A 27,803-nucleotide genomic window follows, 5' to 3' on the forward strand; every position below is an offset into this window, starting at 1 on the left:
CCAGTGTCACTTTATCAGTGGGGCCTTCCTAACCCCTCTATTTAAAATAGAACACTCATAACCCCACTAATCACCCCCAAAACTATCTATCCCTTTACTTGTCTTCACAGCAGTTATACTGACCTATTTTTTAACTGCAGTGTCCTTAACACCTAGGTAGAACTGTGCCACGCACTCAGGGCTCAGTATTTGTTGAATGAATATAACAAGTTTACCTCTCAAGAGAGCACTCTGAATTGGAACAGATTTAGGGATCATCAGCATATACCCAGAACTTACAGCCACAGGAGTGGACTGAAATTGCCCACAGTGAAAAGAAATGGATATGACCAAATTAAATTATTTTAACTATACTAAAGAAGGCTTCCATTCAAAGAAATCTAATAATAAATCTTTAAATAATTATCCCCTGCTCTGATCACTTAGCTTTTACATAAATTTAGATTTTAACTTATTTTACACACTTTTTTTAAATTTTATTTTATCATGGTATGTTAGTCACCATACATTAGTTTTTGATGTAGTGTTCCCACACAACTCTTATAATGACAGTCAATCCAAAATTAAACTAGAACATCCTGATTGTTTGCCTGAGTAGACTTTTTCTTTTTTAAGATTTTTATTTATTTGACAGAGAGAGAAACAGCGAGACAGGGAACACAAGCAGGGGAGGAGTGGGAGAGGGAGAAGCAGGCTTCCCGCTGAGCAGGGAGCCTGATGTGGGGCTCGATCCCAGGACCCTGGGATCATGACCTGAGCCAAAGGCAGACGCTTAATGACTGAGCCACCCAGGCACCCCTGCCTGAGTAGACTAAATAGCAAGGCACAACATCAAGTTGTTAATGATACTTAAACAAAATGCCAGTACCTCTGCATCCTCATTAAGTTGCAATTGCTTGGCGATGACTTCATCATTTAATGTGGAATCATCTGCATTTTGTGAAGGCTGTATTTCAAAGAAAATCAAGCAAGATCAGCATTAAACCTTAAGTTAAAAATCAGGTGCTTTTTCTTGACTGCAGCTAACTAAATACACCAGTGAGAGAGAAGTTTATGCTATAAAATAGTCTCAGCGCACACCAGCCAGAAGTTATGTTCACAGCTACTCCCTGCCCATATCCAATTTCCTAATGAACAAATATCCTACAAACAGATGGTTCTCACTTGAGTCTACTGAAATGTTCAAAAGAAGTACACCCAAAAAGACCTGCAGACCAACATCTTGGCTTCAGAAATAGTCCAGAACATTGGCAAACCAGTATGTGTGAATGGTTACATTTGTCGTATGAAGGCACTAATGAAATCAACAAATACACACCATTGGGCAGGTTTCCGATTACTAACTGGATGAGACCACGGGGAGAGTAGGTAAACAGAAAAGAAGTCTCAGTCTCTTATACTTTCACTATAATTTATCTGTCTTTGTTTCCTAAATGTCCAGAAAACAGTAAGTCCAACATCAGCCAAAGTAAAAGGGTCAAAAGTATAACAGGCAAGCCCGACTTATAAGTTATATACTTATGACTTCATTTGGGAACAAGCGTATTGTTCAATTCAGTCTGGCTGAGGTCAATGGTAAAGTGAGTTTGCATTCTGAGTAAATTCTAAGAATTACAATTTATCCTTACAATTTAAATTATCTTTCCCCACAATTTAAAAAAAAAAATTAAATGTGCAGGGGCTCCTGGCAGCTCAGTCGGTTAAGCGTCTGCCTTTGGCTCAGGTCATGATCTTAGGGTCCTAGGATCTAGCCCCATATCAGGCTCCCTGCTCAGTGGGGAGTCTGCTTCTCCCTCTCCCTCTGCTTGCTGCTCCCCCTGATTGTGCTGTCAAATAAATAAATAAAATCTTAAAAAGAATATTACATGTGCAATATTTTAACTTCCTCATCCTCTAAAATGATGGCAATATGTTTTATCCATAATCATAGGAAAATTATTTTCGTTAATAAAATATGTTGACCTATTTTTAACATCCAAATTTCTTTTACCAATGTAACAGTGAATGGGCACAAACCGTGAACATTCCTGCTTGCATGCAGAACACTCACCTCTTTTCTTTTGCTTGCTACCATCTTCTTATCTGATCTTTGGACACTTCCGGTTCCAAAATAATCAAGCACTGACGTGGGGGTAAGTTTTATTGGTGATAAAGGTTTATTCTTGGTCTTAGTGTTTTCTTCATTCTTTTTCATGTTTGATGCTCCAAGATAACTATTTGTAGATCCTCCATTCTCTTTTGATTTAGAGGCTGCCTTCTTACACATGAAGTCATCTTCTTCATCTTAAATGGAATATAAGCAAATACTATGATAAAACATCGATTCTAATTATATAAAGCAACCACTTCCACCAGCTTTATAAAAGGCATACCAGAGCTATAGAATGATTTTTCTTCCTATCTCCTGAATTCAACTCATCCTCACATTTACCAATACCACAGATGTAATAAACAATTTCTGCCAATTAGCACCCAGAGTACACAAATCTATTTATTTACTCATGTATTTGACAAATATTTACCAACACTGAGGACATAGCAGTGAATAAAAAAGACAAAATCCCTGACCTCGTGAAACTTGGAGTCCAAAAGAGGAAACAGATACAGAAGTAAACAAATATATGCTGTCAAGTTGTAACTGCTATAAAGAAAAAGTAAAACAGGAAGAACAAAGTAAAGAGCAACTGCTCTTTCAGTTCCGGTCATCAGGGAAAGTCTCTTTGATAAGCAATAAGGATACCTCAGGCAATGAAAACTACAAGTGCAGAAGCCTTCATGTGAGTGTGCTTGGAGGTCACTGTGACTGCAGCACAAGGAAGGGGCTACAGCACTAGAGTTAAGGTGACAGAGGAAGGGGCCAAATCATGGGGAACTTTCTAGGTCATGGAAAGAATGTAAGGTTCTATTTTAGAATGGGAATCACTGAAAAATTTTTAGCAGAGTAGGAAGTGATCCAACTTAGGTCCTGTCCTTCGGCGAACACACTGTCAAGGGGTAAAAGCAAATGCAGGAAGACCATGTTGAAAACTACTGCTGTTCTAGAAGAAATGCTGACGCCTTGGACTAGGTGGTATTTGCAGAGGCGGCAAGAAGTTGTCAGACTCTAGCTATATATGAAGGTGGACTGTCTAGCAATATCTACCCTTTGTTTAAGACTTTAAGCATTTGTTTGGTTACATTTTCGCTTTCTAAAAAGTTCCCATTAAACATCTGGTTTTAAAAAAGTTTTTCGAAGCTTTCTAGTCTTTCTAATGCTTAGATACAACAATGTACCTCAAAAGGGCCTAACTATACTTTGTTTTTGTTTGGTTCAGTGATTCACAAGATAAAAAGCTCTCTGTGTTGGCCTAGTAACAAAAGAAATCCAATAAAAGGAAAAATCTAAAAGGCAATTGTGAAGACTAGGTCACTGGGGATAGAGAGGGGTGCTTCATAAATCTGGTGGTCACTTCCTCTCAAGTACTCCCTCATTCAGCCAAAAGCATTTGCCAGGCACTGTGCTATTCCTATGTGGTTGTCATCTCAAAGAGGAAAGTACCTAAGATATGTAAAAATCAAAAAGGATTTAGTCTTACTTTCTAATTATTATGTTAAAATGAAACTATAAACTTTACAAAGCATAACCCTTACAGGCTTCCGATTACTAAACACAAAACATAATCCATCACTTACAACAAATTCACTACAAATTCCCAAAGAATTTACACCTGACACTACCCTCCAAGGGCCTGCAATAATCATGGATAAATTTAGAAGATGGCTCCATACTCCTTGCCACCAACAACTGAACCAGGAGTGGGCACTTGATCAAGATGGGGGCCAATCTTACCCTTGATCAGTATGCTGAACTAACATGTTTAAACTAAGGTACTAAAGATTCATTCCTGCATTCTGTGAGATATGATAGTGAGATATGATGGTGGCCTACAAATTCCATTTTGCTTATATTAAGCTAGGTTTTTTACAGTAAGCAGGTTTTAACCTGCAACCAAAAGATTTTAATTAAAGCATACTTGTCTTATTTATCTTCAACTATAGTCAATCTACCTTCAAGCTTAAAATAAAAATTCATTCATAGATCTTCCTAATAAGCACATCCATGGCTTGATATACTTACCAGATTTCAGTTTAACCACTGTTAACAAGAGTCAGCCAGCAGACTAGGTTCAGTCACTCATATATCTGTTCTCCCTACCTGACAATCAGTCCCTCCCTGTCTCTGCCAGATGTGGGGGAAAGTGTCTGATTCAGATGGTTTTTGCAAAGGAGAAGTGACATGATCACCATCCCACCTAAGTACAACAGCCAGGAAAATCACCCTTAATAATCCTAATAACCATTAAGAATATAATCTGAAACTCTTTTCCTTTTCTGTAAGATAACAAAATAATGAATTGTTGTATTATAGAAACCCAAATAATATTTTTAATTTATGGCTGGTTTATTTTAAACCCCTAGACTCAATTAAGCTATAGCATAACCAAACCAGTTAGCATTCACCAACAAACTATTCTACTTAGCAGTCAAAAAAAATTATGCAAAGTACCCTTAAAAGAAGATTCAAAACAAGACCAACACTGCTGATATCCTGGCTTTAATTAAAAATAAAACAAAACAAACACAAAACCGGAACCTGCTAAGTATAGACAATCAATACTTCCACTTAGGCAGTAAGTGCAAAATTAAAAACACATCTCAGTGTATATAAGATAAGGCTTCTAATCTTATCTGAGAGCTTATTAAATTTTAAAATTTTCACGTGGTTTAAGTTCAACAACTGTACTTCTGGGCAGGAGGGATTACCTTAATGATAAAAGAACAAAATTACATTGTCTCTGAAAAATGATAGTTCTCTACTAGTTTGTCCCCCCACTTTAAAATGCCAAAAGCAGTAACGTTCCATTTCCCCTACAGCCAGCCATGCCTATAAGCAGTACGACAGAAAACCCCAGAATTAAATGGACCAAGTCAATCACTGTTCTTCTGTTACAGTTCCTCTCTAATTACTCAAGAATGTCCTCATTATCTAAAATATTTTACCAGTCTTCAGAACTTCAGACAAGATCAATCACTGCTATTTGGTATAGGCTCAGAAAGGGGAACAATGGTACTGGAGATACTTGTAATCCCTAGTTTAACCCTTTCTCCAGCAATCTCAGAAATATTTACAGGTAACAGGCTAACATGAAATTTAGTGAGATCAAAAATTTCTAAGATTGTTACATATAAAAGACTGTTGGCAAGGGTGTAGGGAAATGGGACCTTCACATACATAACAGGTAATGATAGTAAACTTTTTAATATCTTTATGGGGGAAGATCTTGCAATATGTATTGAAACCTTCCATATGCATACCTTTTAATTGTACCCAGCAATTCCACTTCTAAGAATTTAAACAAAACAAAGGACCAAGCACACAAAGATATATGTACCAAAATGCTTATCACAGCATTTGTTCACTCAAAAGTATAGAGAACAGCCTACAGGAGGACAAGAAAAGATGAAGGGACAATTACGTGACTAATACAGTTTAGGCAAAAAAGAAAGCCTCAACTATGACAGTGGCACCAAACACAGAGGCAAGTGAATAGTGTTTATACAACGGGAAAACAAGTAACCAAAATATCTATTGTATGTTCAACCACATAACGGAATTCTATGAAATAGAAAATGTTAATGTATATCCATATTTACTGACATCTTCATATATTTATTATGTGATAAAAGCAGGTGACTTAACAGGATGTTAATGACACATTTATATCTACCCATACATATTTATAGATATACTTTTAAATTCACATTCAAAGACCTGAAAAGAATCAATAAAATGTTAACAATTTTTGTATCTCTGGATAGATTTGGGTGATTTTTCATTTTTTCATCTGTATATTACACTTCTCTTTCTTTTTAACCTCGATCTAATATTTTACAACAAATTGACTATCTCCTAGAAACTTTCTGACCCCTTGACTTTGTGAGACAGAAAAGGCTTGGCTTTAGTTTTCTCCTTCCTTTCCACCTTCCTTTGTTTACTTCTTTCATTATTTATCAGCATCTCTGCTTATTCTTTCACTAGCTTCAGAGAGTTCATGGTATCTTTTTATCTAATTGCTATTAATAATAGCTATTATTATCGAACATTAAACTACCTGCCAGGGCGCCTGGGTGGTTCAGTTGGTTAAGCGACTGCCTTCGGCTCAGGTCATGATCCTGGAGTCCTGGGATCAAGTCCCGCATCGGGCTCCCTGCTCAGCAGGGAGTCTGCTTCTCCCTCTGAGCCTCCTCCCCTCTCATGCTCTCTGTCTCTCATTCTCTCTCTCTCAAATAAATAAAATCTTAAAAATAAATAAACAAATAAATAAATAATAAACTACCTGCCCAGTACTCTACCATATTCTTTATAATGCATTTAGTCAACTAGTTCTCTCTCTTATCCAATGCACGGACTCCATTTTCCACATTCCTGACAAACACACAGCGATGTCATTCAATGTGATCTCCCTTTTCTTAATGATTAGCACTACTGTACTCTTTAGTAAAAGTTCTTCCTTGTGTTAAGCCAAAATACTCCCCTGTGAATTCCACCTATTTTCCTTAATCCATCCTTTTTCACATTGACCATGTGAAGGGTGACCTCATTTCTTCCTTTGGTCCTCGTCTGTATAAATGCTCAAAACAGTTTCAAGCCATTCACAATTTGGGTTATTGGGAAGATTAGATTTTTTTTTTTTTAGAGTAACAAAAAATATTTTACTAAAACATAAGATTTACAGAAGTTTCCAGACAAGCCATACAAAATGGTCACAAGCTTTTTCTTGAAGGAAGGATTCTACACTTGACAGCAAGTCACAATGGTATTAGTGAGGGCTGTGATGTTTGTTTAATGTTCCCATTTTGGTTCAAACAATCAAGCTTGTCCATCTACAGCGTCTAAATAAAGTTAGACTTGGCTAGAGAGCATATTCTAAAGAACTGGTTAGCTGCTTTTAACCAATGCAATTAGATCACCATAAAAGGGGGGAAAGGAGCCCAAAAAATTAAAATAAAACTACCTCTCCCCCTCAAAAAAAGTAATAAAGAAAAACACCCACACCCCTGCAGCTAACCCTGACAACTACCTTCATTCACAGTGCTTTATACTCAAACCATGATGGGGAAATGAATAAAAGCAGAGAAGGGCCACTGCTTTTAAACGTTTCACAACAATCCGGATGGTACTTCTAGCCTCTGCTCATGCTTTACAACAGTGAATCAGGACAAGACATAGGTTTGCTAATGTGCATTTAATCACCAAAGGACTGAAGATGTCTGGGCTTTTATTCTGTAATGTTTCTAAGACTGTGTTCATTAAATGCAAACAAAAAAGGAAGAAGTCTTGGCAGAACAGGAGAACAGGAGAACTTGATGATCAGATCGATTTTAAATATTATTCATGGCATATAGCCTAGTCCATGCTCTAGCTGTTTCTATGGCTTGGGCTTCGTTGGTCTTCCACTGCTCCGCTACATCATTTGCTAATGGATCATCTGGATTGGGAGCACTTAACAAAGCCTGGATCGATAGCAGAACTGTGCGGATCTGCAGTGCTGGGGACCACTTATCTTTCAAAATATCTAAACATATTCTTCCCAACTTGTCTACATTAGGATGATAAATTTTGGTCATGAAACGTACTTTAGGGGCTGCCATCGGGTATTCTTCTGGTAGGAATAGTTCAAGCTTAAAAGTCCCTCCCTCAAAGGGGGAATCCTGGGGGCCAGCAATGACCACATGAAAATAACGGGCGTTGCTCTCATCTGGCTCTGCTTTAATGCCAGGAACTGGTTCTGCCAGCAAACGCTGGGTTTCCTTGATAATCCTGCGGGGCAGCCCGGCCATCTTGTCAGATCCCGAGTTCGGCCTCTGGTCTCGACTCCCAGGAAGATTAGATTTTTTAAAAGCAAAGTGCCCAGTATAGCACTTACCCATGTTTTAATAGACATTCAATAAATAATAAAGAAGTAATCTCTAATGAAAATAACAGTGACCCAGAATTCCAGAAAACTAAAATTCTAACCTGACTTCAACTTACTGTTTTTATTTTTTAAAGATTTTTTTTATTTTTAAGTAATCTCTACACCTAACGCAGGGCTCAAACTCACAACCCCAAGATCAAGAGTCGCATGCACCACCAACTGTGCCACCCAGGCACCCCTATTTTAATTACCTGGGCTTCACTGTCCTCCTCTGCAAAATGTGGGACCAAATTCTTAAGATTTTCCCTTCTATAATTTTGAGAATCTATGGATAGTCTTATAGATTTTTTAATTATGCTCAATATTGGTGAGAATGTGGTATTTGTTCTAATAGAAACACTGATTATGAAAACATAAACTAGTATGAATTTCCAGAAAGCAATTTGGCAAAATATACATATAGCCTTAAAGATGTTCATAACCTTTAGCCCAATAATTCTTGGAGATAATCAGAAGTACTGACAAATATTTGTATATAAACACATTCATCACACTATTAGGAACATGAAAATGTAAGCAACAGAAATAATCAAAACTGGGGAAGAACTATATAAATTGTGGTCTAGCCATACAATGGATCCATTGCAGTCCTTAAAAATCCCATATTTCAAAGCTCAAAAATATTATGGGAACAGCAAAATTAGGCTGGCAAAACAAAAAAAACAAAACAAAAAAAAAAACACATCACTTTGTTCTTTTAGATTAGCCTTAACATTATAGGTATAAATGTCACCCCTAAGAGGGGATCTTCTTTTTCATGAGCCTTCTCTATTAGAGATCTCTTTATAACAGTGGAGGGTAACATCAAAAACTAATAATGTACTGTATGGTGACTAACGTAACACAATAAAAAAATTAAAAAAATAAAAAACCAGTGGAGGGTAATAGAGCCTTTCTTTGAATTTTTGGCTTAGAATACATGAATTTAAACTTAACAATGTCTTCAAGCTATAGATCCAAAGATGTACTATAACCCAAACACAGACATAATTTTTTAAGCATTTTCATAATTTCTGAGTAAAAATGGAATTACACATGAATTTTAAAAAAAATATGGAAGTGTTTTGCATAAAATTTCAACTATGTTTATTCTGTACTGAGCTAAAACTACATACAAGGCCCTTTTTTCTCTGCTAACCACAAAATAAATAGCTCTCCAGGCCCCTTGAAAAGTAGGAACAATTCGAGTGAAATACAGTTGTGAAAAGAGAAAAAAAAGACTGGCTTGCTTGATTCGACACTTATTTAGTACTCCGTGATTTATGCACTCCCCCATACTTCTTACAGTTATGGGGAAAACTAACACCAAAAACAGTAAACTCATGATCCTAAGCATAGAGATATTTCTTATAAATACAGAGGATTTCATTAAGGAGAATATTAAAAAATACGGTGTTCTATAAAGTCACAGACATATCTGAAAGCATTGTCATCTTGCCTTAGAAAACCAGAAAACCTAAAGAAAGCAGTGACTTCTGAACTGGCTGTCTTAAAACTCCTTTAGTCCTTCATATTTCAAAGGTTATACCAATACATTATGGAAAAAGAAGGCAAAAGAGGCCAAAGATAAGAACAATGCAATCAGCTGCTTGCAGAAGACAGTCATTTAACAGGTGTTGCTGTGACCATTCTCACGTAAAATAAATATTTTACGATCTTACACAGTGTGTAGAAATGAAACATTCCAGATAAAGTAATGATTGTTTTTCTTTTTTAACATTTGTTCTTATTTTTTAATGAGCCTAAATTTGTTCCTGCATTGTCAGAAGCCAAAGGCAAACTGTGTTCTCTTCTCCCCAGAAACTTATAATACAATAATGATAAATCTAAGTCCAATTTCTTAGACCTAGTTGAAAATCATGGGCAATTGAACACTCAGAATCTCCCTCCAGGATATTGGTCTCCTTATAAAAACACCATTTATTTTTATTTATATACAACATAACCTCAAATGCGGTAACAATCACCAAGTAAACTAGCATTATCCAACATACAGCAGAGGGACTGCCTGGGAGAGAAGATTGCTTTGCCACTCTCAGTTAGATACATTCATTTATTTAGAAAGGATAAGAAATGAAAGAGAAAGAAAATAATGTGCATGTCCATAGAGAAATCTACTTACAAGCCAAAAAGGGGAAAAAAATCTAATTATGGAGCTCATCCGGCTGAGAGTTTGGGATTCTGATTTTCTTTCCCTCAGTCTGGAACACATAGAAACCAAATTAATGGAGATCATGCTACAGAGATCTGGTTACAGAGATTAAAAATAGTTTACTTAACAAGAACTAGTCAAAAACTAAAAAGGGAATCTGAGTTTTTAGAGCCTTTTCCTACAAAGTTCCTTTTCATTATGTCCTTGGGTCAAAAATCCAAACTGTCATTTGGTTTTGGAAGTAGAGAAAGGTTCATACATATGCCAAGTCTTCAATAAATATTTGTTAATTAAGTAGATGGAAGAGAAACTAAACATACCATCTTTGCACCATTTATGTGGTGAATCTAATATTCTGTACTTCAGTATAATTAAATAAAACCTCTGAGACTGCTCATCTTTACTCAAGAAATTAAGAGAACTCATGGTTCAGTACCAATAAATCCTCTTAGAATCAGAGTTCATTGTATCTTTTAAATAAACCCATTTCATAATTTGTGAGGCCTAGGGAGGTGAGTAATGATAAAGAAGAGGAAAAGTACCAGCTTGTGCTGCGATGTTACCCACCACATAGGTGCCGAGGCTCCACCAGAGCAGGAGTAACAACAGTCCATGGAAAGTCACAGCTGGCTTCAATTACTAAGAAAACATAACACAGAAGGAGAAAGTGGAACATTTTACCACTTACTTTCCTTGCATCCATCTCCACTGGCTCTCACAAAAAAAGAAAAGTGGTTGCGGGGGGGAGGCTTGGACAGTAGGACACAGGTACATCGCATACCTCGTAATTCTTAGGTATGACACAGGCACCAGAAGGAAACCTGACTCGCCACGAAAAGTAAAGGGAGTGGTTCGGCAATGCAATTCCCCATTTCCATTCACATTCCACTTCCCCGCACAGGAGAGGAGCTAATAAAACTGTTTCAGTATTAAAGCCAAATATAAATCTGGATTTTATTTTATTAGTGGATATTATTTTATTAGTATTTAATTCTATTTTCCTAATATAATCCTATTTCCTTGGCATTCTGGAATACAATCCTGTGTCTCTCATAGTTTCACAAGTGCCTGACAGTAAAATATGAATCACAAGAACAGTCTGTTCACTTTCAAAGATGCTTCAGAACACCAATAATCATTCCAGACTCTGGTGCTCCATATGCCACTTAATTGTTTTCAGGTCTCATAACATGCACTATTAAAAGAGGCCTGAAGAACAAACTATTAGGCAAAAAAGATTGTAAGAAAGCATCTAGCGTTTATAAAAATGTTTCAGTTAATGTGAATCTGAATAAAATTGCTATAGCAGTATCAGTGACCTTTGAATCATCTATAAAATGAAGAAGTCCCTAAAGATTGAAACAAGAAATGGAATCCTCATTGCCAAAAAGAGAAAGGCAGATCCCCAACCACAGAACTATAGAAAAGGAAAGGTTTGGTGACAATTCTATGCAGTAACATCAAGAGCAGGTCAAAAGAAATATTCAACAGAAGATGGGAGATTACCAGGAATAAACTATGCTGACCTAAGAGCTTCTTTATTCTAGAAGTTACAGAACTAGCAGATGAACCTACAAACAAGGGCTATCTGGAGTTCAACAAAACATTCACCAAATTCTCTTCTGATAGGGTAAGGCAGAGTTTTCAACCTCTACATTATTGGCATTTTGAGCCAAATAATCCTTCTGTAGGGAGCTCTCCTGCACACCATACAATGTTTAGTAGCATCTCTAGCCTCTACCAACTAGACGCCATTGCCCCTGCCAGCCGTGATGACCAAAAATGTCTCCAGATACTTCCAAAGGTTCCCTGAGAGGCAAGTCACCCTTGACTGAGAAGCACTGATTTATAGCAAAATGAAGAAATACAAAATAAGTAACAGTGGTTATTAAGATCCATGAGTAACTGAACCACTCATGAGAAACAGAAAAGCTATATCCAAGGTGCTGATAATAGACCATGTCCATTTTGGAAAAGGTTTCTTTACCTGTCTCTTAATACTAAATAATTTTACCAATGCTTTGGAAAGAAATAAAGATATGTTTATCAAATCTGTAGAAGATATGAAATCAGAGGATATGAAAAAATAAGTACATGAGGAACATCCAAAGAACTATACTGCACAGTAAAACTCTGTGCAACTTTAGATTGAAAATTGCTTCCTTAAGCTTTCTATAATAGGTCATCCCTAATATTAGGTAGATTTGAAGATCAAATGAGTTGGGTATGGAATAGAAGCCATATAATAATGCTATTCCATTTCATGAAGTCAGTAGAAGTGTTTTAAAAAAAAAATGTACAGTAGTATACAAGACAAAATTTATTTTATCATTATGGTAGAATTCTCCCTGCCTTTCACTCTGGACAAAGGTGTTTCAAATTAAGTTAAGAGACTCCTCTGTAGAAGATACCATAATTAAGAAAACACGAGCTATGGGGCACCTGGGTAGCTCAGTCAGTTAAGCATCCGACTCTTGGTTTCAGTTCAGCTTATGATCTACGGGGGGTGAAATCAAGCCCCACATTGGGCCCCATGCTCAGCGCAGGGTCTGCTTGAGATTCTCCCTCACCCTCTGCTCCCCACCCCCAGTCACGTGTACACTCTCTCCCTCTAAAATAAATAAATCTTAAAAAAAAATTTCTTCATTAAAAAAATATATATGAGCTACAATACTAGATAGTATTAATCATGTAAATCTGTAAAAGTTTATAAGTTGAATTTTTAGATTTTCTCTTTCTATAATAGGTTAGAAAGTAATGAATAATGCATATGGAACAGCACTATTGATTTCCAAGCTCCCACATTATTCTCTTCTTTCTAGTACACAAAGTACCTAAATCTCCATGTTAAATTCTTCCAAAACTTTCACATTTATCTCAAACTTTTCTCTCCACCAGGAAATTTCCTGAACCTTCAAAACAGAAGTTACCTCTCCCATGCCTCAATATCCTTAGAAGATATTTTTATCACTGTTAATTTTTTCCTTATATAATTTTTATATAAAAGACTTATCTCCCTAATGAACTCTAAGCCCTTGAAGACAAAACTATGCTTTATTCTTTTATCTATTTCATAGATTATCCAGTACACTATTATGTACATACAGTGAACACATGATGTTTGTTGAATAAATATTGTTAAGTATTGTTAAATAAATGACAGGATCAGGACACAAAAGCCTGGAATCTAACAAGATAAAAATATAAGAGCTTCAGGGCACCTGGGTGGCTAAGTGGATTAAGCGTCCAATTCTTGACTTTGGCTCAGGTCATGATCTCAGGGTCGTGAGACTGAGCCCAGCATCAGGCTCCGCACTGGGCACAGAGCCTGCTTGGGATTCTCTCTCCCTCTCCCTCTGTCCCTCCCCCCACCACATGGGTGCTCATGTGTGCTCTCTCTCTCCAAATAAAGTTTTTTTTTTTAATTTCTTTTCTTTTAAAAAGAAAAAAACAGATGTAAGAGTTTCTTTCAGAAAGAAATTTAATTAAGGTAAGTGTAAAGTCCCCCTTTTCTGGGCCTAAAAACTGGGAAAGACCTGACTTAATAGTAGCACATGTTAAAAAAAAAAAATTATTAGTGGTGCTTTGATCCATAAGATTAGTAAAAGTCAAAAGGAAAATACAAATGCTGCTGGTGGAGGTGCGGGGGGAACCCTCATAAGAGCACTGTGCCCCGAAGCGGAAAGTGGAAGTCCTATCTATTCTTCCCAATATAGGCAGGTAAACTACATTCTTAAAATGAACCTCAAGAAATACTATTCTCTTTTAAGTGATCATATTCTTCATTGTGAATCACCCATTTATTGTTAAACATATTATACTGCAATGAAGCATAAACAAGTGTGTACACACATCAATAATCCAATATCCAAAATAAGAACATGAAAAAAATTGAATGTATACTATTAAATTCCATACAGAAGTTTAAAAGAATGAAATGGGAATCTTTCTGTATTGAAACAAAGAGGCAGAAGCTGAGGAAGGGACAAGGAGAGAGACAAGGAGAGGAAAGAAGGGAGGGAGGGAAAGAGGGAGTCAAAGACATTCCGTTATGAAAAAGCAAGCTACAGAAATTTTATAATAGAATGCCACTCAAATAAATAAAGTATGTGTATATATGGATGTGTGTATATGTTTTTTATTTCTGTAGCTACCTAAGGCAAAAGGGATGGATGAGGGAATAAAACATTTTCATCTGAATTGTTTACTCCCTTTTCAGTGAGAATCTGGTTAAATTACTTAGGTAATTTAAAATAATATTAATCTAAATTCTCATCCCCAAAAATGATAAATTCAGTTTCTTTTATAGAGTCTTAGTACACAAATCAGTATTATTTTTTAACAAGTATAATCAAAGAATTGTAAAACACAGTTCTTAGTTTCCTCTCACTTCAAAGAAATTTTCAGGCTCAATCACTCTAGTTTCCCTGAAAACACCTAAGGAACGTTCTTTATCCTATACATAATCTATCCCCATTTGTCTGGTAAGCAAAACTATATGCTTCTAAAAATCCGCAAGAGAGAATGTTACACACACATCCTAAGCAATATTTCTGCTACTATTTTCCAAAGTCACAGGTCACTAATATTACATGGTAAACTAGAGAACACCGCATTCCCAATTTTTTCCCATTTAGCATCCCGAAAATAATTATAACCTCAAGAGCACTGTCTCTGGAATTACGTGCTCACTTAAAATTACCAGTCATAAACAACTTTCAAGACAGGGAAAAACTCCCATCGTTCTCAACCAAACACCAGCCCCTGATGAAACTGCCTAATAAAAGGTCATCTTTGCCAAACAAAACTCAAGGTCGCTCACTTCATTAAACAGCTGAAAGTAAATATATTTACCCAGTACAACAAGTATTTGGGTTTTTACCAACTTACAAGAACATTTTACTAGAGTCAGTGGTTAGCTATGAAGATGTTTACAGGCCATTTTTTCCTTTCCCTATAATTTGGGAGATTAATGTAATCAAAGTACTTTAAAAATCAATAGAAGACAGACTTAATAAAAGTGATGATGAAAAATAGGTCACAGAGCTAAACAATAAGCCTACAGATCTGTATAATATAGCCTAAAGAACTGTATAATAATATAAACAAAAGCACTTGAATGAAGTAGGTTATTTTCTAAATTAAGGTTATTTCCTAAATTTTTCTTGTTGTTCATAAAGCTCTGTGCAACAGGAATAAAATGTGAGCTACATAGAGTTTTAAAGTTTCTCATAGCCAGATTTAAAAGAAGTAAAAAAGAAACAAGTGAAATTAATTTTAACAATGTATTTTATTCAACCCAACACATCCAAATTATCATTTCAACATATACTAAAAAATTATTAATAAGATAATTTACTTCTTTTTCATACTAATCCTTTGAAATCTGTACTTTACACTTACCATACTCTCAGTTTGGGCTAGTCACATTTCAAGTGCTCAAAAGCCACAATTAGTAGTTGCCATAGTGGACAGTGCACATCCACAACATAAGTGGGTCAAATACAATTTCTAAATTTCTGAAGCACAGTTACATAATCAACAGAAAGTCCTAAGTACTTAAGCAAAAAACAAAATGTCTTTAGCAGATGTAGGGACACAACAAAATTAAAATGTAAAACTAACAGTTAATCCTCCTGAGTATTTACTATATGCCTGACCCTGTTTTAAATGCTTTTCAAGGATTATCTTCATTTGATCATCACAAAGGCCTCTGATGTGGGTACTAGTAATAAACCCATTTCACAAATGAGGAAACTAAGACACAGGGAAGGTAAATGAAGGTAAACCCAGCCAGTCTGAATCAAGAGTTCATGCTCTTGGGAGGCTGGGTGGCTCAGTTGGTTGGGTGACTGCCTTCGGCTCAGGTCGTGATCCTGGGATGGAGTCCCGCATAGGCTCCCTGCTCAGCAGGGAGTCTGCTTCTCCCTCTGACCCTCCCCCCTCTCATGCTCTCTCTCATTCTCTCTCAAATAAATAAATAAAATATTTTTTAAAAAAATAAAATAAAATAAAGATTCATGCTCTTAAACACTACAAATACTATACTACAAGAAAAATAGCAAACAAAAACTGGTTCATAAAAAATACAATATGGAATAATGAAGCAACAAGTGTTTCTTTTGGGGGTTTTTTTGTTGTTGTTTTTTTTTTAAGATTTTATTTATTTGAGAGAGAGAGCATGAGCCAGGGTGGGGGGTGGGGGGTGAGTGGGGGAGGGAAGGGAGATGGAGGAGGGAGCCCAAAGTGAGGTTGCCCAGGATCCTGAATCATGACCTGAGCCAAAGGCAGATGCTTAACTGACTGGGCCACCCAGGTGCCCCTGTTTCTTTTGTTATTAACAAGTTTTTAAAACTGAATCATTGTCATATAATCATTTTCCACAAGAAGCTCCAATCTCCCAATCAACAATACAGTCTTAGGGGTGCCTGGGTGGCTCAGTTGGTTAAGCGACTGCCTTCGGCTCAGGTCATGATCCTGGAGTCCCTGGATCGAGTCCCGCATCGGGCTCCCTGATCAGCAGGGAGTCTGCTTCTCCCTCTGACCCTCCCCCCTCTCATGCTCTCTATCTCTCATTCTCTCTCTCTCAAATAAATAAATAAAATCTTAAAAAAAAAATACAGTCTTAGGTTAGGATTTTTATTTTGGAAATTATTATTACCAAATATTCTATTTAACCTGATACTAGTAATGTAAATATTTACATTTATAATGTGAATATTTATTCATGACCCACTACTGAAAAAGTATAGTTTTAGCTTTAAAAAAAAAAAAAACTAAGTCATTTTTAAAAATTATTTTAAGGTGAATTTTCCAGCTTATTAATTTCAAGAAGCTGCACCTTTCTTAAAACTCTTTATATTTCTGATTTTATTATGGACTTCTTTTTAACAGTTCATTCTCTTACGATGAGGAGGAAAAAGGGCTTATTTTTCTTCCCATGCACCTGTCATTTCAAGGAATAAAAAAGTATGAGAAGAGGGCGCCTGGGTGGCTCAGCCAGTTAAGCGGCTGCCTTCGGCTCGGGTCATGATCCCGGGGTCCTGGAATCGAGTCCCGCATCGGGCTCCCTGCTCAGCAGGGAGCCTGCTTCTCCCTCTGCCTCTCTGCCTACTTGTTCTCTCTCTCTGTCAAATAAATAAAAAATCTTTAAAAAAAAAAAGTATGAGAAGATAAATATAGGAAAGAAAAGAACTAGCTTTTTCCTATATCTTAATTCTAAGAAAAAAAGAGAATACTATAATACTGAACATCCTATTAGGTACATCACACCCCAAGATTTTCAGCTACAACAAGGGGACAATGTTCACTTTCCCATGTACGTGCCACCAGCAGAATGACATAAACACTGATAATGTTCATAGAAATTTCAGAAAAAGTGCTGGATATCTCTTCAGAAAATAACATTCGAAAATACTTAGTCTGAAATAAATGATCCCACGTTAAAGAAAATCTGTGATCAGAACTTAAATTGTCTGACCCTTCTGTGTACCTAAAATCACAAGATAAGGATAGCCAACTGATCCATAGTTGAAGGCCACGGCTGTCTACACACTAACTTTGACGTTTCCAGGGTGTCACTGGAAAGCTTGATCACACCACCTTCAGTTCCATAATAAACCTATCACCATACTGTTTCTAGAATCCCTCCCACATATTCAAAACTTCACAAAGGTGGCCAGATCTCAGAGGGGGATCTCTTAATAGAAGAGTGCATTTGCACAATGTGCCTGAGCAGATATTTAGCAATAGAACAAAAAGGTTAAAGAGTCAGTCTGCCTCTGCCATAATGAAGAAATATCTCAGCTTACCAAAAAGTTTACAGAAAATACGTCCATGTCACCTACATTTTGTTTTTGATCATTTGAACAACTTTATCAAATAAATGTCTCTGAGAACCTACAAAGCTCATCTGTGGGCTTCTTTTCTTTTGCTTTTTCTTTTTTCCTTTGGATTGCCTGTTTTTATATGCTTCAGGCACTGGGTCTTGCCCTTTCCTATGCATCATTCCAGTAAGTCTCCACAACAAGCCTTTTCAATTAGTGTTTCTGCTTTATAGAAAGTGAGACAGACTCAAAGAGCTGTTAGATGGGAACCAAGGATGGACCCTCAGGCAGGGCTTCTGACCTTCCAGGCTCGGGTTCCTTCTACAACACAAGGACTTTTCTTTCCTGTTTCATTCCCTACTTACTGATGAATTTATCTACCATGAGTACCTGCACACTCTCAAGTAACAGCCCATACATGTAAGTAAAGTTTTATTTTTACTCGTATCTCCAAAAACTTTGACCTATATCTGCAAATTCCAATAATATTAAAATCTTAGGGGTGAACTGTATATCTCAATAAAGCTGTTATTGGAAAAAAAAAAAAAAAAACAAGGGGCACCTGGCTGGCTCAGTCAGTAGAGCATGAGACTCTGGATCTCAAGGTTGGGAGTTCAAGCCCCACGTCAGGTGTAGAGATTACTTAAAAAACAAAAGAAAATAGGGACGCCTGGGTGGCTCAGTCGGTTAAGCATCTGCCTTCGGCTCAGGTCATGATCCCAGGGTCCTAGGATGGAGTCCTGCATCAGGCTCCCAGCTCAGCAGGGAGTCTGCTTCTCCCTCTGCCTGCCACTCCCCCTGCTTGTTCTCTCTCTCTCTCTGGCAAATAAATGAAATCTTTTTAAAAAATAAATAAATAAAAAGAAAAGAATATTCAAGAATTTTTTTAAATAAACAAAAAACCTTAAACATGCTAATGACATCAATTCTCTAATTATCTTAATAATAGTACCATAGGTAATCCAAATACCTAATTTGTAACTCATTTCTCAAAAATGTTTATAAATCAGTCCCTTACTATTGCAAACTTTTTACATCTCTCATTACTTCACTCCTACTAAAAGCTTCACTTCCCTCACTACAATTTCTATATTCTCCATCCCACCCTGAACACTAGTAATCTAGCAATCACCTTTAAATACTTTCATCATTCCACAACTCTCTTCAAAAACTTCAATGGCTCCCTTTTCCCTGCTATGTTAAGTCTAAATTCATCTGCCTAGCTTTCAAGGTCTTCCTTCATCCTACCTCCCACCACTCCTCATCATGTGGGCAAGCAGTCTCTTCTGTGTCCTATGAACATACCAATCCCCGTGCTGGATGCTGTGCCTTAAATAATCCCATCCCCCTAAACTGACATGTCCTTCCCTCCATCACCTGCTCACCCTTCAAATCAAATCGGACCCTTCAAGCACTCTGCCTAACTACTTATCGCTGCCTCAAGAGACTCCATGTACTTGGGAGTCTTTGGTCATCTTTTGCACCCCCAGCTCCTAGTATCCGGGATGTAAAAAAACAATAAATGTTTGTTGTATTTAAGTTGTAATATGCCGTACCAAAATAATTATGTAGCTTTTACCCTGTCTCTTCAAACCAGGTGTATTCACTTCACTAGCAATACAAGTAGCAGAGTGCTAAAAATTATGGTTTCAGAGGTTTTCTTCAATATAAACAAATCAGTAACCTATGAGATGCTTTCATGGCCCCTTCAAGCATTTCTATGCAGGAACTGATTCAACAGGCTCTGTGAATCTGAATATTACTACATCTAACCTTTCATTCCTGTTATGGTCTCCTCTAGTAGTTAACAATGCCAGAATCAAAATGACTTTACAATGAATGCATCTGAGTTTTTCTCAGATGACACTTCAGAGTTCCTCACCATAAAGGAATACTCTCTATGAAACAATCATTTATACTATTTTACCATTTTAAGATTAGTGTGCAATTATTTATGTCTTTTGCTTTCTGACCACTCAAAATAGATCAAACAAATAAATTTAAGTACAAAAACAATCTTTCAAAAAGTCAGTGCTGAAATCTTTAGTGTCACAAGAGAATACAAGGAATTCAGATCACATCTGTGCTAGATTATATATCTTTTTAAAGATTTTATTTATTTATTTATTTTGAGGGAGAGAGAGCATGAGCAAGGGAAGGAGCAGAAGGACAAGGAGACTCCTTGCTGAGCGCAGAGCCGCCGCTGCACTCCATCCCAGGACCCTGAGATCATGACCTGAGCCAAAGTCAGACACTTAACTGACTGAGCCACCCAAGCGCCCCTGTGCTAGATTTTATAAATCACAAATATGAATAACCGTTATATACTTAGCTTATGATGACTTTAGAATGCAAGATAAAAAAAACTTACATAAAAAAGAAGTTTTAAAACACACCAATAATATTTTAATTTATGATTCAAGACAGAACTTCATTTTATTCAATATAGAACATCTAGGGGCACCTGGGTGGCTCAGTCAGTTAAATGGCTGACTCTTGGATTCAGACTGGGTCATGATCTCAGGGTCTCGGGATCAGGCCCACATCAGGCTATGCCCTCAGTGGGGAGTCTGCTTGGGGATGCTCTCTCTCCCTCTCCCTCTGCCCCTCCCCCACTCATGCTCATGCACCCACACTCTCTCTAAATAAATAGATAAATCTTAAAAAAAAAAAAAAACCTTAAAAAAATCCCAAGGCCAATTCCCCTGTAACTGGTCCTTACAATGGCCCTTAACCCACAGAAAATGCCAAAGATGATTACAGCCTTCCTCTGATAAATATAAACAATGCAAAAAAGGGAACAGAAATTCAATTCAAAGTGAAAGAGGTACATCCAGACACCAATGAGAAGCTCAAGAACACAACACACACTACTCCTCTCTAAAACAATAAACATATTCAATACCTTACCTGTTTCTGAAATGTATGTAACAGGATCCTGGCGTAGAATTTTACCAGGTTTAGAAGACAATGGCAATTTCTCTGGTTGCTTTTTGGCATTTTTTACCTGCACTGTCTCCTCTGATTCTGAATCTGTACATGAGAGGAAAATCAAACAAAACTCTCAAAAGAAATAGTAAAATAACAGTGTGTTTTTAAAGTGATTATTGTTAACCAATTCCTCAAGGCCCATTTCAAGGCAAAACTCTTACTGTGAATTCTCACAGGTTACTTCTACTTGTGTTAAACCTTTGTCTTACTTTTCTTTTGTTACCATAACAAATCACCACAAATTTTTTTGTAGTGATTTTAAAACAACATAAATATATTATCTTATAGTTCTGGAAGTTAGAAATCCCATAGGGGTCTCACTGGGCTAATATCAAAGTGTCAGCAGGGCTATGACTCTTTTCTGGATACTCTAGGGAAAAATCCATTTCCCTGCCTTTTCCAGTTTCTAATGATTGTTAACATTCCTTAGTTTATGGCTTCCTTCCTCCATCTTCAAAGCCAGCAACATCAGGCAAAATCCTTCTCATGCGGCCATCTCTCTGGTTCTCTTTCTTCACAGTTAATCTCTCTCTCTCTCTCTCTCTCTCCATCTCTCTCTCCTGCCTCCACCTTCCTTGTGAAAACAATGGGCCCACCCCCAGATAATCTGCCTACTTTAAGGTCATCTGATTATCAACCTTAATGCCATTTACAACTTTAATTTCCCTTTCGTCATGTAACCTAACATATTCACAGGTTCTAGGAATTAGGGTGTGGACATCTTTGGGAGCCCTGGTCTGTCTACCACAACCTAACCACCCAAGACACTTAAATACAAACCAAAACAAAGTAGTACAAAAATAGAAGTTTCATAAACTTTAGTGTCCTTCCTTTTCCTCTGAACCATGCATTTATAAATCCTGTTTCATATTATTCTAAACTGCATCAAGTAATTAAATTTTCAGTTTCCCAAAAGACACAAACTCCCAGGGAATGGGGATGTGTATATATTTCAAATTCCTTACAATATACGGCAGTAGAAGACTCACAATAAACACTCAAGTATTTTTAGGATGGAGTCAGAATCTTTGCTATCACTGTCAAATCCTAACAATCTATAAATGTTTCCTTAGGTTACCTTTTTAGTTTTAAGAATTCACACCAGATGGATCTTCTCCACAAAAGTAAAATCTAAAACTTTCTGAATTCTACCATTATTTTAACATCATAAAAGGCATGCATAAAAATACACACTCCCCATCTTAAAAGTATATTCAAATATTTTATATGGTGCTTGTTCCATTTTAAATCCAACAAAAGAAGACCATATTAAAAGCACAAAAATTAAATTTTAGATCTTTGTTTCTAAAGCAATATATTCTAAAGCACTATTTTTCAAATTCAGTTTCCAAGAAGCTCAGCTGCAAGTTAGTATGAATAGTTTTAAACAATAAATATGCCATATTCAAAATAAGTTTAAGACATGCTATGTATATTACATACCCCCTTGAACAAACACATTTAATACATTAACACATTTCAGCTCTGATAAGTTCTACAGTATAATAAAACTGTTCCCAACTTTGAGCACAGAGCCCTCTCCTCACAGGACCTATTATAACATCAGAGAGAACTGTGTGTCTCAGAACATCAGTTTGGAAAACACTGTTCTGAGGGATATAAAATTATTTTAAAACTTTAAAGCTCCCCAGAAGAAATATTACCTGAATCATAGATGATCCTCTTTTTCTTGTTTGGTTGCTTCTGTTTAGAGTCATCTTCTTTACAAGAACTATTTACCTGTAAACATCACAGTATAATTAGAACACACAAAAGTCTGTATAACTTAGCTGTTTTTTTTTTTCTCATTAGACTTGAGCTCAGTAATTCTGTCCCCAAGGAGACATTTTTGCTTGTCATAACTGGGGGGAGGGGTTAATGGCATCTAATGGGTAGATGGTAGACCAGGGATGTTTCTAAACATCCTACAATGCACAAGATAGTCCTCCACAACAAAGAATTATACAGCCCAAAAATGTCATTAATGCCCTACTTAGGCTAAAGAATAAGCCAGATCCACCATCACAAAGAGAAGAGATAACAAACACCTGCATGGATATGAAGAAAAAGGAACTCTTCTGGACTGCTGGTGGGACTATAAAATGGTACAGTCACTATGGAAAAGTACACAGGTTCCTCAAAAATTTTTTTAACTACCATATGACCCAGCAATTCTACTTCTGGAAATATAACCAAAGGAAACAAGAACACTAACTCAAAAAGATATGTGCACCCTTCATGTTCACAGAAGCATTATTTATAATAGCCAAGACATGGAAACAACCTAAGTAACCATCAAAGTAGGAAAGGATAAAGTTGTGATACACTTAAAAAAAGAGGAAATCCTATCATTTGCAACAACATGGATAACCTTGAAGGCATTATGCTAAGTGAAATAAGACAAAGACAAACACTGTATGATCCCACCTATATGTGGACTCTAAAACAAACAAAAAACATACCAAACTCATAGAAAAAGAGATCAGATTTGTGGTTACTAGTGGCAGGGGGTGAGGGGAAGTACAACTGGAGGAAGGTGGTCAAAAGGTATAAACTTCTAGTTATAAGTCCTAGGGATGTAATATACAACATGATGACTATAGTTAACACTGCTATCTGATACGTAGGAAACTTGTTCAGAGGGTAGATCTAAAAGTTCTCATCACAGGAGAAATTTTCCTTTTACTATATCCATATGAAATAATGGATGTTAACTAAACCTATCGTAATCATTACACAAGTGTAAGTCAAACCATCATGCTGTACACCTCAAACTTATATAGCTATATATGTCAATTATTTCTTAATAAAACTGAAAAAAAAAGCCAGACAATAATTCCATCATATGGGAAAAAAGAAATACAGAAAAAGTTGTATTACTAATCAACTCCACTTTCAACACTAATCTACATATATAACAAAGTGTAAAAGGATGTCAGATATTACAAGGCAAAGGCTTACTAAAAATGAAATAAACAAATAAAAGTTAAGGAGTTGTGGGCCCACCACTGCCCAATGCATGTTAGAAAACTAAATATAACTGAGGCAAAAGGTATTATATTTTGTAGTTATACATTTCTAACACATTTAAATTTTCCCAACAAGCATCAAGAAAGCAGTAAAAACAAAACAAAACAAAAACCTATAACCAATTATAAAATAGAAATGGGGTGGTTGGCTGGCTCAGTCGGTTAGAGCATATGACTCTTGATCTCAGGGTTGTGAGTTCAAGCCCCATACTGGGTGTAGAGATTACTTAAAAATAAAATCTTATGAGAAGCTGGGTGGCTCAGTTGGTTAAGCATCCAACTTTTGATTTCAGCTCAGGTCATGATCTAAGGATCGTGAGATCAAGCCCTGCATCAGACTCTGCACTGAGATTCTCTCTCTCTCCTTCTCCCTTTGGCCCCAACCCCACTCGTGTGCATGCTATATAAATTAATTAATTTGGGGGAGTGAATAAATAAAATAAAATCTTTAAAAAAAAGAAATATGCTTCTGTTCATTACACTGAAATTTGAAAAGTATAAGAACAAGCAACTACCTTGTAAGAAAATGAGATAAATGAACTATTATAATTCAAATACACCACCAGACTACAGGGGAGAGTTAGAATCAACTATTATTAACTCCCAGAAAATAGAGAGCCACAGAAGGCAAGTCTCAAATTCTGCAAGTAAACTTAGCCCAAATCTGTGGCTGTCTCCTGAACTACATATGAATGGAACAACTCCCAGTGCCCTGCTAAGGATAAAAGAATTGAACAAAGATTTCATCTGCTGCCCATCAAAGAGGAGACAAGAGTTCAGAGTTTGATTTCAGCTAAATTAACTGCCTGCTAAGCCAAAAGAATTAACACTCTTTGGAGGAATATAACAGAATCCAAATTTCCTATACTATATAATTCACACTATCCAACATAAATCCAAAATAACCAGACACACAAAAAAAAGTAGGAAATGTGACCTGCAATGCTTAATTTCACCTGTTAACTTGCGTGGGCCACAAAGTACCCAGATATTACAACAAACATTATCCTGAGTGTTTCTATGAAGGTGTTTTTTGGTGAATCTAACATTTAAATCAATAGACTGATTAAAGGAGATTCCTCTCCCTAACGTGAGTGAACCTGATCCAATCAGTTGAAGGTCTGAAGAGGACAAAAGGTTAACCCTCTCCCAAATAAGAGAATTCCTCCTTCCTGACTGCCTTCAACCTGGGACATCAACTATTCCTAAGTCTCAAGCCTACTACCCTTGGCCAGCAGGCTTGAGCCTGCAATCACACTACTGGATCTCCTAGTTCATAGGACTTCAGACTCACACTTAAACTATACCGTCAGCTATCCTAAGTCTCCAGCTTGCCCAACTGTAGGTCTAGAGACTTGTCAGCCCTCATAATCACATGCATGAATTCTTTAAAATAAATCTCCTTCTAGATTCTATTTCTCTGGAGAATCCTCATACAGATTTTGTTACCATGAAATGGAGTGGTGCAGTAAAAAATACCTGAAATATGGAAGTGGCTTTGGAACTGGGTTATGATGAAGGCTGGAAAGTTTCTGATGTGTGTGCTTAAAAAAAGCCTAGCACTTCTGGTCCAAGATGGCAATGAACTCACCTCCACAGGACATAACCAAATCATACCTATTTTTAGAGCAATTCCTCCTGAAGAACTGAGAGCTGACTGAACAGCTTCTGCACAACAAAAGAGAGACCACATAGACAACGGCAAGAGAAACAGAGACAGGGTAACGAAAGGAACCCCCACCTGTCACTGTGAACTGCATTAGGGACAGAAACTACTGAGGGACCATAAGCAGATTCATCTTCCCTGGGGCAGAGAAAAAAGGCCGTAGTTTAAAAGAGTAACTAGATTACAAAAAATTCAGCCCTAAAACTCCACCAAATGGTGGGGGAGCTGCTGGAACTCTCTCCAGGTTGGAGGGGCCAAGGTTTACATTCTCCCTCCACCTTGACAGCATGGTCAGGAGCAGGGTCCTAGTGCCCTTGCTGGCCTATCACCTCAATAAGCCCCAGGCCCCATCCCACACCAGCCCTAGACACCCCACCCATGTGACCTCAGCACAACACACCCCACATCTCTGGTCGGCTACCTCCTACAGTGCTAGCTGTCTTGCCAAGGTGACACAGACACAAGCCACCCCAAAACACCACTATGCCTCCAGAAAATTTGCCAGGGCACCCCCAATGCAGAGCTCCCCAAGAACACACGTGTTTGGGTTCCAGATGACTCACCAGGGTACTTTGTGCAGTGCCTGGGGACCACCCAGCCCATTCCTGCTTTGGATCCAGAAAACTCACAGGGCACCCCTGTACAGAGCAACCCAGCATACCTCAACCTGCACCTACTTCAGCTTCAGAGGTCCTGCCAGGGCACCCTCTACGCAGAGAGCCCTAGGACCACCCCAGCCCACACCCACTTCAGCTCAGGCCATCCCACCAGGGCACCCCAGCACACAGTGCCCCAGGACCACCAGCTACAACTTCAGCCAGCCAGCCAAAGTAACCAAGCACATGCAGCTACACAGGGGATGACCATACACAAGATCATTCCTTCAAGTTTAGGAGAAATATCTGTTCCACCTAATTCATAGAAACAAACACAGGAAGTCAAGCAAAATGAGAAGACAGAGAAATATGCTTCAAATGAAAGAACAAGACAAAGCCTCAGAAAAAGAACTAAATGCAAGAGAGATAACCAAGCTATCTGCTAAACATTTCAAACTTAAAAAAAAAAATTAATGATCATAGAATAGAGATGCTCACCAACTGGAGAGAAGAGTGGATGAAGTCAGTGAGAACTTCAACAAAGAGAGAGAAAATATTAAAAAGGACAGGTGTTGAAGAATACAATAAATGAAATGAAAAATACACTAGAGGTAATCAACAGCATATTAGAGAATGCAGAAGAACAGATCAGCAATCTGGAAGACAGACAAATGGTAAGCACCCAAGCCATACAGCAAAAACGAAAAAGAATTTTTTTTAAAAAATGAGAACAGGTTAAGGATCTCTTCGAAAATATCAAGCAAACAAACATTTGCATTACAGGGGTCTCAGAAGAAGCTGAGCGAGAGAGAGAGAGAGACAAAGGGGCAGAAAACTTATTTGAAGAAATAATAGCTGAAAACTTCCTTCACCTGGAGAAGGAAACAGATATCCAGATTCAGGAAGCCCAAAAAGTTCCAAACAAAATGAACCCAAGGAATTCCACAACACATAATAAGAAAATGTCAAAGATTAAAGATAAAGAATTTTAAAAGCAGTAAGAAAGAAGCAAATAATTACCTACAAGGGAAACCCAATAAGGCGATCATCTGATTTTTCAGCAGAAACTATTACGTACACCAGAAGGGAGAAGCATTACATATATATTCAAAGTGCTAAAAGGAAAAAACCTACAACCAAGAATACTCTACCCAGCAAGGTTATCATTTAGAATTGAAGGAAAGATAAAGAGCTTTCCAAATAAACAAAAAGTAAAAGATTTCATCACCAGTAAACTGGCCTTTACAAGAAATGTTAAAGGGCTTCTTTAAGTGGATAAAAAAGACTAATTAGAAGAGAATTATGAAAATAAAAAAATTTCATTAAGCAAGCACAGTAAAGGTAGTAGAGCAATCACTTATAAAGCTAGTATAGTATAAAGGTCAAACAACAAAAGTAATAAAATCAACTATATTTTAAAAAGTTAGTTAAGGGGACTCCCATAATAAAAAGATGTAAAATCTAATAACATATATAGAAAAAGTGGACAGAGAGTAGTAAAAATGAAGTTCTTTTAGAATGTGTT

At 37.0% G+C, this 27,803-nt stretch overlaps 2 protein-coding genes and 1 non-coding gene across 5 annotated transcripts in view; 1 reads left to right on the plus strand and 2 right to left on the minus strand.

The window, feature by feature from the left end:
* The window catches only part of RFC1 (replication factor C subunit 1), an 89,630-nt gene that overhangs the window by 30,731 nt on the left and 31,096 nt on the right, over positions 1 to 27,803 (minus strand). For all 3 annotated transcript variants that reach the window (XM_027600218.2, XM_027600216.2, XM_027600217.2), the window contains exons 3-6: positions 22,652 to 22,727; positions 20,907 to 21,029; positions 2,051 to 2,283; positions 869 to 946 (exon numbers count right to left, since the gene is read on the minus strand). In XM_027600218.2, the coding sequence (XP_027456019.1) occupies positions 869 to 946; positions 2,051 to 2,266 (294 nt within the window). In that variant the 5' untranslated portion in view covers positions 2,267 to 2,283; positions 20,907 to 21,029; positions 22,652 to 22,727. The remainder of the gene's footprint in view (positions 1 to 868; positions 947 to 2,050; positions 2,284 to 20,906; positions 21,030 to 22,651; positions 22,728 to 27,803) is intronic.
* Positions 6,747 to 7,908, minus strand: LOC118356740 (ubiquitin-conjugating enzyme E2 N). The gene has a single exon (XM_035726302.1). The coding sequence runs from the start codon at positions 7,879 to 7,881 to the stop codon at positions 7,423 to 7,425; it is 459 nt and encodes a 152-aa protein (XP_035582195.1). The 5' UTR covers positions 7,882 to 7,908; the 3' UTR covers positions 6,747 to 7,422.
* On the plus strand, positions 18,557 to 18,629 carry TRNAQ-CUG. The gene has a single exon. It is a non-coding gene; the product is annotated as a tRNA-Gln (tRNA).

This window comes from Zalophus californianus, chromosome 2 (genome assembly GCF_009762305.2).
Source record: "Zalophus californianus isolate mZalCal1 chromosome 2, mZalCal1.pri.v2, whole genome shotgun sequence".
NCBI lineage: Eukaryota > Metazoa > Chordata > Mammalia > Carnivora > Otariidae > Zalophus > Zalophus californianus.

Excerpts from the sequence above, each read along its gene's own strand:
- LOC118356740 (XM_035726302.1), bottom strand. The coding sequence starts at position 7,881 with ATGGCCGGGCTGCCCCGCAGGATTATCAAGGAAACCCAGCGTTTGCTG.